General features: G+C 34.7%; 1 protein-coding gene across 1 annotated transcript in view; it reads left to right on the top strand.

Moving 5' to 3' along the window:
• GNAT3 (G protein subunit alpha transducin 3) overlaps window positions 1-14,172 on the top strand; it is a 52,574-nt gene that overhangs the window by 13,585 nt on the left and 24,817 nt on the right. Inside the window, exons 2-3 of the mRNA XM_028119384.1 lie at window positions 8,202-8,244; window positions 14,004-14,145. Of these exons, the coding sequence (XP_027975185.1) occupies window positions 8,202-8,244; window positions 14,004-14,145 (185 nt within the window). The remainder of the gene's footprint in view (window positions 1-8,201; window positions 8,245-14,003; window positions 14,146-14,172) is intronic.

Below are 14,172 nucleotides of genomic sequence, written 5' to 3'. Positions count from 1 at the left end.
TACAAGCTTCCAGTCATGAAGTATATAAGTCACGGAGATGAAAAGTACAGCAGAGGGAATATAGTCAACACTATTGTAATAACACTGTATGGTGACAGAGGATGAATATACCTATTTTGGTGAGCATTTATTATACACTCAATATATACCATTGAAGAATGAATAGAACCGTTGAATCAATGTGTTGTATACCTGAAACTAATATAACACTGTATGTTAATTATACTTCAATTTAAAAAATAAAATAGAGGTTTCCAATGTACTATTTTCTCAAACTTCTGCAGGTTTTAAGATTATTAGAATAAAATGTCTGGGAAAAATAAGTGTACATTGAGATGCTGTTTATTATCTGGCAAAAGAAAATGTACAAATTTATCTACAAATTCAGTATATGACTTTACAAGTAAATCTGACCAATTATCTCATGAACAAATCATTTAAAAATTACATAAAGAAAGAAATACCTCTTAATGCATTATTTGATAACCTTGACAACAAAATTTAACAGACGGTGACGGGCCTATCTCCCTCCTTAGAAACATAGATCCAAAGACCAAAGCCAATATCAGCAAGCTGATTCTGACAATGCATAAAATATAAGAAAAAAAAAAGTGTATGTGTGGGCAGGGGGGTTATCTCAAGAATGCATGGTTAAAATAGTATTAGAACATTAATATCATTCACTACATTCTCACATTAAAGGAGAAAAATCATTATAGTTATGTTAAAAGCTGAACCAAACACAAATAATAAACTTCCTTCATCCATTCCTGATAAAAACTCTTATCAAACAAGCTATAAAGGCAATTCCCTTAACCAGATAAGTAGTATGTATAAAACCCTTCAGTGGTTGCCATAGTTAACTACTGTTAGCCCTGTTCACTACACTGTTAGCGTTGTTACTACAAAGAGTGAACAAGGGCTCGTGATGATTCAGGCACTTGATGTAGTTTCCTGCCCCTCACCCTTTCCTATTCAATGCTCCTATCAGGGATTCGGGTGAAGGTGGATAGGCAGCATTTCACACTCAAGTAAGATTCAGAGTTTGGCAACATATAGTGACAAACAAAATCAAAATTCTAACTGACTTGAACTACCAGAAATGATTGGTCCAAATAAACAAAATGGAATTTAACAGAAATCTTCAAGTGAGGTTTAAAAAAAGAGGATACATGTGTACTATATGAAAGAATCTGTTTGCTAAGAGGTGGTGTGGAAGAAAAGTAGAAAAATCTTAAATACTCCAAACTCAATATAGGTCAAGAATGTGATAATGATACAGAAAAAAAAAAAAAAAAAAAAAAAAAGGCGGCAAATGAATCATGCTCCGAATTAAGCGTTCTATTTAAAAAGAAGCACCAAGAGCAAGGGCAGCCTAGGTTACATTCCTATCCTACCACATCAGAATATCAGTCATGTTGATAAATCTCCTGATATCTAAGACACAATTTTCAGTACCAGTACTTCATACACTGGCTTTCACATGGAGCGCAGTTCGAGTGGAATGGGTCTAAATATCACGTTCCACGAGAAAGGATTAAAGGAACAGAACATATTAAACTTGAAAAGTCTCTTAGAAAAGAGAGCATGCTTCAATTAAGAGAAAATGTTGAGAACTCACCATGAGTTAAAGTATGTCCTGGCTATTTCATATCTCTAATTTAACCTGCCCTGACCCTCAGAGGTAGATACTAATAGCTCCATTTTATAAAGGAGAAAACTGACTCTCTGATTAAATTTGATCAAGATCCCCGATCCCCAAAGTCAGAAATAACTGCGAGCCCACATTTGTTTAATTCCAAAATGCTTATCACATTTTCCTACTTTCAGTCTAGACGATTTGAAGGGCTGTCATGCAGAAGAAACAGATAATTTTGTTGTTGCTCCATAAGAAAGAGGAAGAGTCCCTGCAATAAAATTAAGTTGTTCAAAAGGGCTACCCTAAAAACCTTCCATGCTGCAGTCTATAAATGCATGACAAGCAGACACTGCATACCAGGATCTATGAAAAGTATACTGCTTTCATTTAATTTAAAATGAAGGAATTTAAAATAATTTCTGTGTTGAAATCATATTGATATTGACATTACCAGTACTTATTTTTTTTTTAAAAAAAGCAACATTACAGCATTAATATGGGAGTCAGAAGACAGAGCTTCTCTGTTTTAAGGTAGATTTGGGTGAGTATCAAAATTTCTACTGGACCCATTTTTCTCATGCATGGAATGAAGAGATATGCATAGGTAACTGGTTGATTTCTGAGGTTTTATTCTACTGCACAGTTGTGTGATTTTTAAAACCACCTACAAGAAATCTTATGCAGGATAACAAGTTGGAGTGTTTATTCTCATTTTGCCTCTTTTAGCAAATGCATGTGTTCAGCTGAAGTTCAGTTACAAGTATCTATACAGCTTCAAAATTGTTTTGAATATTTGCAAATAAAAATGTGGAATAAAATCTCTAATTCCCAGGAATAATTTATAAGTATTAAAATATGAGGCATAAACTGAAATATTTAATTATTTGAAACATTATCCCCTTCCAAGAAATAAAATTCCCCTAGTACCCCTTGACCCAGAAAATAATTTTAGTGGTGACCAATTTGGAAGGAAGAGATTATTTCTGGATGCCCTCAGCCTATGTGAACACGCTGTTTTGATGTCTATATTTGACTCTGTAACATGATCTCATCATACAAGAATGGAATGGTTATTGTGAACTATGACCCAGAATCATTGTGAATATGGGACTTGATAATTTATTTTGGAAATAACTTTATAATAGAGTTTCAGATAATAAATGAGATTTTAGAGAGATTCGCTTTTCTTCAGGAATTTTCCTGTTAATGCTGTAGCTGACTGTACTAGACCTTCATATAAAAGACTGGAGTCACTACATAGAGCAAGAAATGTTCCAGATACCTTTTGTAAAGTCTTCCAAAGAAAATACTCATTTCATATGTAGTTTCATTTAAAAAAAAACTTACATACTATTTTTTAAACATGACTGATTATTCTGCTTACCCAAGAAAGGTCATGAATGATCAGCTAACCTAGAAAGAATCATTTTATAATAAGATACCCTCTAGACTCAGAAATAATTTTGGAAATGTGCCAGATCTTAGTGTTGTCAGTATGCTTCACAATTAAATATAATAGAGATGAGCTCCTTTTCTCAGTCTCAGATTTTCTCCAAAGTTTTTTCCCCCCCACTATTTCCATTCTGATTCAACAAAATCTAAGACTAAATACACCTGCATGAACAAGCAAGGGAGTTCCTATCGAGCCCGTCGGCTTTCCTCCCACATCCCTATCACTCTGTAATTTTCCATATAGCAAAGTTATTAACATAAATATAAATATAAACATAAATATAAATAATATAAATATAAATATGAAGAAGTGAGATATTCTCCAAATATGTCACCTATAGAGGCTGATGCTATAATATCTCATGTCCACATCTACTGTTAGAGAATTTAAAACAAAACTACCAAGAACAGTTTTATAATCTTGCCGGATAACTTTTTTATTTTTCCAAAGTAATGCACAGCCTGGAGCAAAATAGCAAATTTTCTGAAGCCAGCAAACCACGATGTTGTACAAAGCTCATCGATTTGCTCTTACCACTGTTGCAAACAAGCAATGCTCAACCATGCAAAATAATATAGCCAGTTGTCTTCTGAAGATTGGTGAGGTGATATTTTAATGTGATTTTTATTTGATCCCCAGAAGTTTTACTCTTGGACATAGCAGTCACTATTAAATGAGATGGTTTTGCTCCATCTGTCAGTCAAAGAAAGATTAGCAAATTGCTGTGGTTGATTTTGCATTCGTCAAATTTTATGCTGTGTGGTGTAGACCACACTAACATAAAGCCTTAAGGAGAAGTATGCCAGAGGCTTACCCAAGAAGAAGAATCCATTTATCCCCACCAGGCAATAAAATTTCATTTCCCATAGCTTTGCCACTCTGATATCCTGGGCAGCCGTTGCAGATAAACTGCAGGAGCTAGATCCACTTAGATAGGCTGAGACAATACAAGTTCATTGTGAGGTAGAATTCAATTTAGCTGTCATTATATCTGTTTATCACGGCTTAAGAAAATAGTGCCAATCAGGGAGAAATGTTGCAATGTGAAAAATATAATATACAAGACAGAGGGCAAAATTGTATTTTTGAAGCACAAATTTAAAGAATTCATTTATTGCATTGAAATTCTATGATTAGGCACTCTTCTAGATGCTTTAGATCCGTCAGGAAGCAAAACAAAAACCCCGCCCTTGTGCAGTTAACCTCACAGCATTGGAAGACAGACAAGAAAAATTAAAAACAGCATGTGAGTAATCTGTAAGTTTGTAGAATAAGATAAGCACTTGGAAAAAGTGGAGTAGGGAAAATAGAATAAAGTGAGTGACAGTGAAGTTAAAAATTGAAACAGGGTAGGCAGGTTCCTCTGATTCAATACATATTTTGATATAAATTTCAATAGAATTCTGAGATTCCGGGTTACCAAAAGTCATATTACTTTTGCTTACATAAAAACAGAGGTAAAACAAGGCAGTTGACCGCCATGCTGGTAAGGGATATATGTTTATTAGTTTTCCTGAATTAGGATTTTTCCTAGGAAATTTTAAAACTGCCAAAATTAACAGGCACACAGAGACTTCGAATGTGTCCTGTGACCCAATTTTTGGAGCTGACAGTAATATATCGGTCTCTTGCTTCTCTTAAAGATACAAAAATTAGGATGAGAAAACCCAAAAATCTACTCATTGGTATTCTAGTTCGGGTGCTTGGTCATATACCATATTTTAATGTCAAATTTCCAAGAAAAGTTTGTTGTAACCTGAGGATACATTCCAAAAAATATGATTTCATATCAATTACAAAATGCTGAACCTCCCCCCCAATACCTTCAAGATTTACTGGTGACTGTATCTAAAAATTTTATGAACAAATTTGTTTTATCGGGTTTTGCCAACTCTTGGTGACTCTCCGCTTTTCTCCTATCTATAAAATCAGAACATTCAAAGTTCAAGTGGTTGCCTGAATTTTCTCCTTCCCATAAAGAGAAATACGTATTTATCACATAGATAAATACACTAAAGATAAATACATAGGTATTTATCACATAGATAATACACGAAAAGGTATGTCGTTATATCCCATTTTATCTATACAATATGTCCTACATCTTGCAGTAATTTTAACCAAATTCTCCTATCATTTTCACTCTCAAGAGTCATATCCATTTTTAGACTCTTCATATGGCAGTCATCCTCACATTAGTCATCATTTTAATCAACACTCTTATATGAACATTCCTGAGTCCCACTGCATTTATCCTGTTTAAAGTATAACTATAAAAATGTAATATCCTACTTCAGAAAACACACATTAATGATATTATGGCACTATTAGACCAAAAATTGTTGGTGTTTTCTGTTCTGTATTATTCTGGATAATGACCTACAATGTTGTTGTTCTAAGTTGGTGAGGATGTAGGTTTTTTAAGCAAGATTGAGATAAAATCTATATATAATAAACTACAAATACTGAAAGGGTACAACTTGATGAGTTTTGATAGATGTACACACCATGAAATCATTATTACCATGATTAAAGATGCTGAACATTTTCATCACCCCCAAATTTTCCTCAAGTGCCTTTACAATCCTTGCCTTTCTCCTCTCCCACGAGTAGGAAGCACTGGTCAGCATTCTGTCACTATGCTTTGGTTTGTACTTTCTAGAGTTTTATATAAATGAAACAAATATACTATGGAATATATGGGATAAATATACTTTTTTGTGTCTTCTTTCACTCAGCATAATTATTTTAGGTTTATTAATGTTGTTGCATGAGTCAATAATGTGTTCCTTTTTACTGCTTGTAGCATTTCATTATAAAGATAGGCTACATTTTATTGTCCCTGTTAATGGGCATTTGGGTATTACTGCTCTGGGGCTATCAAATAAGTTTCATGAACATTCATGTACAAATCCTTGTGAGGATGTACATTTTCATTTATTTGAAGTAAATGCCTAGGAGTGTAATGCCTGGATCATATGATAGGCTTATGTTTAACATCTTAGGAGCTGCCAACTATATTCCAAAGTTGCTATCCTATGTACTTTTCTACCAGCAATGTTAGAGTCTTCCAGTTGCTCTATGTCCTTGTCAATACTTGGTATTGTGAGTCTTAAATTTTAGCCAATTTTACTGGATATGTAATGCCATCTCTCTATGGTGCCATTTGCACTTCCTCAATTACGAGTAATATCGGGCATCTTTTTATAAGATTATTAGTCACATATATCTCTTTTTGAGAAACATCAGTTCAATTTTTTTTGCCTAATTTTTATTAGATTTTTATGTCTTCTCATTATGAACTTACAATAGTTTTTATAAATGTGGGTACCTGTCCTTTGCCTGACATACATGGTGTGAACGTTTCCTCCTAGGAAACATTGGATTGTCATTTTATTTTCTTGATAGTGTTTGGAGAGCAGAGATTTTTAACCATGAACAAGTCCAATTTATCAATTTTCAATTTTTTTTTTTTTTTATGTCCTATCTAAGAGCATTTTGACTACTTCAAGTTTGGAAAGATTTTGCATCTACATATTGCTCTAGAACTTTTAGAGTTTCATTATACACAGAAACACATACATGTTTATGAATCAGTTCAAATTAATTTTGGCTTACTGTCATATAAAAGTCAGTGCTGTTTTTCCACATGAATACCCAGTTGCTTCAGCATCATTCACCTAGTACATGTAGGGTATCCCGACACTGTTCTCTTTGCAAAACACCACAGAATTTCTTTCATCCTTGGATTCTTAAGTACATTGCTCTATGTTTTATTTTGCATGGTAGTTGGCAGATAAATTCATGCTTATTATGTCATAGTCTTCTAATAATCTTGTGAGGTAAATATTCTCAGTTTATAGACAAGGAAATTAAGGGGCTAACGAATTTACCAAAGATATCGCAGCTCCACACAAACATATATGTGTGCACACATGGGGACAAAGCCAAATCCTCAAACCCAGGTCACTTCATTTCAGTACTTCTTGGGTTTCATTTCCCAAGTCAACACTCATTAATGGCAAAGGACACTCAAGAAATATGCTCAAAAGGCCTTGAGACATAGCTGGAAAGAATCAGATTTTTTTTCATCGAAGTTTCATCTTTTGTATTTTAAAAATCATGTGAATTTTGGGGCGCTTGGGTAGTTCAGTTGGTTAAGTGTCTGCCTTCAGCTCAGGCATGATCCCGAGGTCCTGGTATCGAGCCCAGCATTAGGCTCTCTGCTCAGCGGGGAGTCTGCTTCTCCCTCTCCCTCTGCCCCTACCCCCTGCTCATTCTCTCTCTCTAATAAATAAAATCTTTAAAAAAATCATGTGAATTTTGTATCTCTTTTACATTGCTTGCCAAACATACCAAAATAAAGTTGCATATTGTATATCATCAACTAAAATAAACGTTCCAGGTAAATGCAACTGGTTCTCTATGGTATTACTGCCGCCCCTTGTTCCTCCCCCTGGAGTACGCATCCATTTGCATATAGTCCCACATCATTGTTATCTACAGGCTCTTTAGGTTTGCTTAGTGTTGTTAGTGTTATTAACTCCTTTATTTAAGCAGAAGAGAAAACACCTATGTACTAAGGTAAACACAATAAGACAAGAGTCCATTCTTCAATTAGAATAGGCTTCAAACAATTCTGGAAATAAAAGACAATTGTCTAGTGTTCTTTTTTATTGCTATTTAATCAAATAGGATATATGAGGAGACATTCTGGGAGACAAGAGTTTTCTAGAGACTGCAAAGTTGGGACTACTTTCCTTGGGGTGCAAACCCAGGAGACATGAGCTTTCCAAATTCTGTTCAAAGGCAATAATAATATTTTTTTTTTTCCTGAGAGTACACGTTTCTTGTTTTAGAAGATACCCTTTCCCTTGAAGCCGGACCTGTATCTGGATTTAACATCAATCATAGAGGGTTTTATTTTCTTCTGCTCTCCTGGAAAGTGGGCAGCTAATATCTTTCAAGACTGGACAGAGATTATTTTTCTTCTTTATACAGGAGAGTTGTCTGGTCAAGATTTACCCACAAGAAAGTAAAAATCCCAGGTTTTATTATCTATATGAATTTAAGGTAGCAATTGGTAACACTCCCTTCTTTCTGTTGCAGGTGCCGGAGAATCTGGAAAAAGTACAATCGTTAAACAAATGAAGTAGGTATACACCATTTTACATGTTTGATATTTGAAGTCCGTCTGTGTACTCGACCAGTCTGAAAAGAAATACTTTGGGAAAATCTGACTGATACATGCAGGTGGTGGAAGAGCTAGCTCAATTCCCGTGCAAGTCTCCGTCCTATCCTTTAGCAGGGAGTGTAACTTATGTGTGGTATTGGAGTTTCCATTTTTCTTTTAAATTTTGCCTCTCAACAAGATGAATACTCAAAGCAGTCATGTTTTAAATATATTAATCTGGGCCTAATCTAGGGCTTCGGTATTGTGGGCAGGAGCCATAAGCATTTCAAAATATGTCCGTCGATGACCCAGTTGAATTTAAGAGGAAATGGTATTTTTAATTGGCATTTTGCCTCCCTGGGAATAAAGTGCTTATTCAAAGTTATTACCATTGTGGATTTCAATTTATTTTTGCACTTCTTTTCTCTACTTTTTAAAAATCTTTTTATAATGAAATAGACGTGGATTCTTTAATGAGACAACAAACACAAAAGTGCTAAAATTCAAGAATATAATGACTACATGAATAAAATTCAATTGGTAAGTGGAGGGGATTGTGTAAAACTTCATGGCTCTGTCACTGCTGCAGAATTTTCAAGGACAACTATTGCTATAGGAGAAGAAGAGCGTCTTTTTTTTTTTTTTTTTTTGGCTAATTTTTCATTCTATGTTGGAGGATCTTGTTCTTTGGAATAGGTCACCTAATGATACCCCAGTCAATGATGCGATTGTCTGTTTAGAATCTAAATCACTGGTCTTTTCTTTCTTTTCAAATAATAATGTTATGCAATTCCAAACAAACAATTATTTAAGTCCCACTTTTGGAATTTCCTGACAGGTGTACTTGCAACCAAATTTTGTTCCTTTTCTTCTGTCTTTGAAGAAAAGGACACTCCTTTCCCCTGATCATTGCTCAGACGGCTTTTGGGTTCTCAGCTCCATCCGTGCACCCAAATCATCTCCTGCCCCCATCACACTCCCACTGTGTCCACCTGTTCTTTTCTTTCTGGTTCTAATCATGCTCAAATCCCTAACCTTTTTACCTCTTCATTCTCTATGAAGTTAAATGCAGTAAAACAAGACATAAGCAATTATTTGGCTATTTAAAAACTAAAACTTTTAAATACATAAGCCATAAATAAGTTTTAAAAAAGAAAAGAAAAAATCTGTAATGAATATGATATATAATTGACTATCATAATATAAACAGTCATATAGACTGGTGAGAAAAATAAGCTGCCCAATATATATAAATGGAAAGAGACTATGAACAATTCACACGAGACAAAATTCAAATATCTATTTAAAGCAATAATGAGCTATGCTTTATCTTAGTAGATTAGCAAACAATTTTAAATAATATTACCCAATAAAGGTGAGGTTTTGAGAAGTTAATATTTCTCATTACTACCGGTAAAATAATTTGTTATAGCAAATTTATAGAAATAATTTTTGCAATCTACATAGGAAACTGGGAAAATAATAATTATTGATCTAAATATATTTCTGAGAATTTTAGTAAAATAATTTAAATTTGAAAAAGCACAAAAATAAAATAATATAAACAAGAAAATATGAACATTTATGACCCAAGAGATTTAGATTAGTCTTATTTAAAATAATGAAATATGAGATAGAATAAAGTACCCTAAATTAAAATAAAACACAAGGAAATAGATTGCAAAAGTATGAAACAATTCACCTTTCAATTGCAATATTTTGCATCCATTACAAGTTATAAGTATATGAGAAAGTTTTAATAGCAGAAAATACTTACGCTAGTTAAAAAAACTAAGATCCAAAATTGCATAAACATCTTTACCTCAACTATGACAAAATAGTTTTCTAAAAGGGGAGAATATAGGCCAATGTTCAATGATATTTATTTCTCAATACCGGGATTTAAAGTTACATTGCACCTTCATTTTGAATACTGCTGGACTTTTCACATTTTCTACAATGAGCAAGTATTGCTTTTGTTAGTAACAAAGAGTCTCCTCATTCTATCTCCTCCTTCCTTTTTGCGGCAGACTCTATGAAGAATCATTGCCATTAGGTCTCTTCACTCTTCTACCTTCCCTTTGCTCTTAAACCATTTCCATCACTCCTGCCTCTGGCATGCCACATCAATTGCCCTTATAAACATCAGTATTATCTCCTAATTGCCACTTTGTCTGGAATGCTCATGAGTTCCTATTTTATTTTTTTATTTTTTGTAAGATTTTATTTATTTATGTGACAGAGAGACACAGCGAGAGAGGGAACACAAGCAGGGGGAGCGGGAGAGGGAGAAGCAGGCTCCCCACTGAGCAGGGAGCCCAACGAGGGGCTCGATCCCAGGACCCTGGGATCATGACCTGAGCCGAAGGCAGACGCTTAACGACTGAGCCACCCAGGCGCCCCATCATGAGTTCCTATTTTTTTTATTTTTATTATGTTATGTTAATCACCATACATCATTAGTTTTTTTTATCTTTTTTTTTAATTTTTTTATTGTTATGTTAATCACCATATATTACATCATTAGTTTTTGGTGCAGTGCTCCATGATTCATTGTTTGCGTATAACACCTGGTGCCTATTTTAATTCCATTCAACTCCACTGGGCTTTTCTCTTCTAAAACTTCACCCTGGCTTTTAGAATAACTCTTTCCTAGTTTACTTCCTAATTGCCTGCTTTATTCTCAGATTCTCTGACCACATCCTGACTGCTGGTGTATCTAATGCACTTGGCCCCCTTCTCTGCTTACTTTATACCTTCACATGAAAACTGCTAAGGTACCGTGATTTTTACTCTCATCTTCAAGCGGACTGTCTCAGGATATTTCTTTCAAATTCACTTTGTCTAAACTGGGGAAGCAGGTACGTCTACCTCCATATTCTATGGATAGGTCCAAATCAGAATAAACAACACTAAGTGATCTCCCCATCTGGCCTCCTTGTCCCTACAGTGAATTATAGCAGCAGAGGTCTCTAAAGCAATTAATCTGGGTGTAGATAGGTTGACATTCACTTTCTAAGTTTTGCCACATCTACACAACTCTTGTCTTCAAGGGTGTCATTTATCCCTATTGTCTCTGCCTTAGCTTAAAACCCCCGCATTTCGGAACTGGATTAATACAGTATCCTGCAAAGCCCTTTTTCCCTCCCTCCTCTTTCTTCCACTGCAATGTCCACACCAACACCAACCGATTTCTTTAAAAAAGAAAACTGCATCTCTTTCCCAAATTGTACTCTTCATGGGCTACCGAGAACAGACTCCTTGAAGGATACATAAGTTACTTTAGAATCCAGCTCTTAGCTGTCTCTTCGCTCTAATGTCCCGTGACTTCCCCTTTCCTGCTTTCTGCACTGGAAATGCTGAACTCACATAGTTCCGTGGACTACGGAAGGCAGAACAGTTTAGCAGCTAAGATCACAGGCTCCCAAACCAGACTGCATTCGTTGCCTGACTGTACCACGTACTAAGTTAGGGGTAGTTCCTTCAGTTATCTGTGCCTACATTTCTTTCCTGTAAAATGTAGGTAACAATTTCACCTTCTTTAAAGGACTTAATTGCAAGAAATGAGAAGACATATAAAGGACTTAACACCATGCTTTGCACACACGGAGAGCCTGATGATGGTAACCATCTATTTGGTCATACAGATCCTTCAGCCTAGAACGTTCTTCCTTTTCATTATCTGGAAATAACGACTTCTCCTTGAAAACTCAACTGATCATCACTGCTCCCAGGCAGTCTCCTGTGATCCCTTATACCTACTCCCAATAAAGTTTATCACTTTTTCTTTTCTAGTTTATGGTACCACCTGCAGACATTGTCGTTATATACTATCACACTGCATAAAAATGGATTTTATGCTCTTTCTATAATCTAGTACTATCCAATAGAATGTTCTGTGATGACAGGAAGATTCTCTATCTGTGCTCTCCAATATGGCAGCTCCTAGTCATATGTGGCCATTAAGCATTTGAAATATGGCTAGTGTGAATGAGGAATTATTTTAATTTTAATTAACATCTAGTGGCTACTGTATTGGACAGTGGAGCTCTAGTCTATAGGTTTTTGGGGAGGAGAGAAAGTATAATTCATTCTTTTTAGCACATAATGCAGTATGTTACAGAAAATGCCCAGTAAAAGCTCATTAATTGGAACAGATTTCGGAATCAGCTTGCAAGTAGAAAGCTCTATCTCACAGAAATGGATTTATGCAGTTCCTAGAAAAACAACGTTGCTTAAAGTCCCACTACGGCTGGATTTTTTAAAGTCCGCTCTTACCATTTTGCTTTGTGATGTTTCCTTACCCTATGATGAAAAGATAGGAATCAGAACTTGTTCCAGTAAGAAAACCTAAATGGCCCCAAGTTTACTGGTAACTGCCATTTTAATTTAGTAATTAAAATAACTTTCCAATTTCAGTTTTTGAGAAAGACCTGAGATTTAATGAACTTATTCTTGATCTATCCACAAAGACATTTTACTGCATTTTTCTACAACCTTTAGTTGTCTACTTTATTTACTTATTAAAGTTTTTGTTTAATACAGCAAGATAAACATGGCCATGCTTAAAATAGAAATACAGCAATTCCTGGCAAGCAAATGGCAAAAACAATCAATAATGGATATAGGGGCTACCTCTATTTTCACAGCAGAAATTCTTGTATTCGGGTTTTAGAGGGGGTGGGGGGGATGGGTTAGCCCGGTGATGGCTCTTAAGGAGGGCACATACTGCATGGAGCACTGGGTGTTATATGTAAAAAATGAATCATGGAACACTACATCAAAAACTAATGATGTACTGTATGATGACTAACATAGCATAATTAAAAAAAAGTTTTAGTATCTTGGGGAGCATTTGTATTCTTTTTCCCCTATGCTAAAGCTTCTCTGTATATAGATAAAACACAAACCCTTCAGAATATGACTTACAAAATGATGCCTAATGTACACAAAGAACTTCAAAAACAACAACAAAAAGAAAGGGGCAATAACATATTATACAGTAAAGAAGCAATAAAGTAACTAGCATATGCAGAGATTTTAGCTTTTGAAGGTAAATCTATTTCAATCTAATATGCCTAAACAATAAAATTTTGAGTTCTGACTGAGTGAATGGAAGGAAAAGAAGAGTTCAGCCAAATAAAGTGAGCCTTTCAACTTTGAGAACTAGTGGCACGTACACAGATGGAAAAGTTACAGGGGATTTAATAGCAGGTAATTACCTACATTTAAAAAAAAAAAAAGATGCCGTTGTTAAGGCTATAAATAGAAAGCAGTCACTCCTATTTTCCAGTGCGTCTTAAGTGATAGGAAAAGAAATGAATGTTCTACTAAATTACTTTGCTTCCTCTAGACATCACGTTATAAAGACTAGTTTCAGAACTCTGTATGTATCTTTGTCCCGGGAAACTGGAAATTTGTTTTTTGAAAATAATAAGCTTTCTAAGTAAAATTCTCATGATTTACTCATTTTAAATACTGGTTTACTTTGGGCAAATTCTAAGTCCTCTTTATATTTTGCACAAGGAGCTCAGAAAGAAAATATTGTATTAAGTCCCAATGATAATAATAAAAGTCCAAAGCCATGTGATTGTTCAGATTTAACATATACATATGGACAATATTTTTTGTAACAAATATATACTGGAATTTTAGTCAAGCAAATTATTGTTGATGTGTTTTAATATTATTTTTAAAAATTGCTCAACTCACAAAAGCGTTTCATTTTTAAATTATAGGATCATCCATAAGAATGGTTACAGTGAGCAAGAATGCATGGAGTTCAAAGCAGTAATATACAGTAATACATTGCAATCCATCCTAGCTATTGTGAAAGCCATGACTACCCTCCAGATTGATTATGTAAACCCCACAAGTGCAGTAAGTATGCAAATAATGACAGTTGTA

The sequence above is a fragment of the Eumetopias jubatus genome, unplaced genomic scaffold (assembly GCF_037043125.1).
Source record: "Eumetopias jubatus isolate StellerSeaLion01/CBP00866 unplaced genomic scaffold, mEumJub1_p1.0 scaffold_14, whole genome shotgun sequence".
NCBI classification, from domain to species: domain Eukaryota; kingdom Metazoa; phylum Chordata; class Mammalia; order Carnivora; family Otariidae; genus Eumetopias; species Eumetopias jubatus.
Note: the sequence above shows the minus strand (reverse complement) of the source record. Positions and strands in the feature narration are given on the sequence as shown.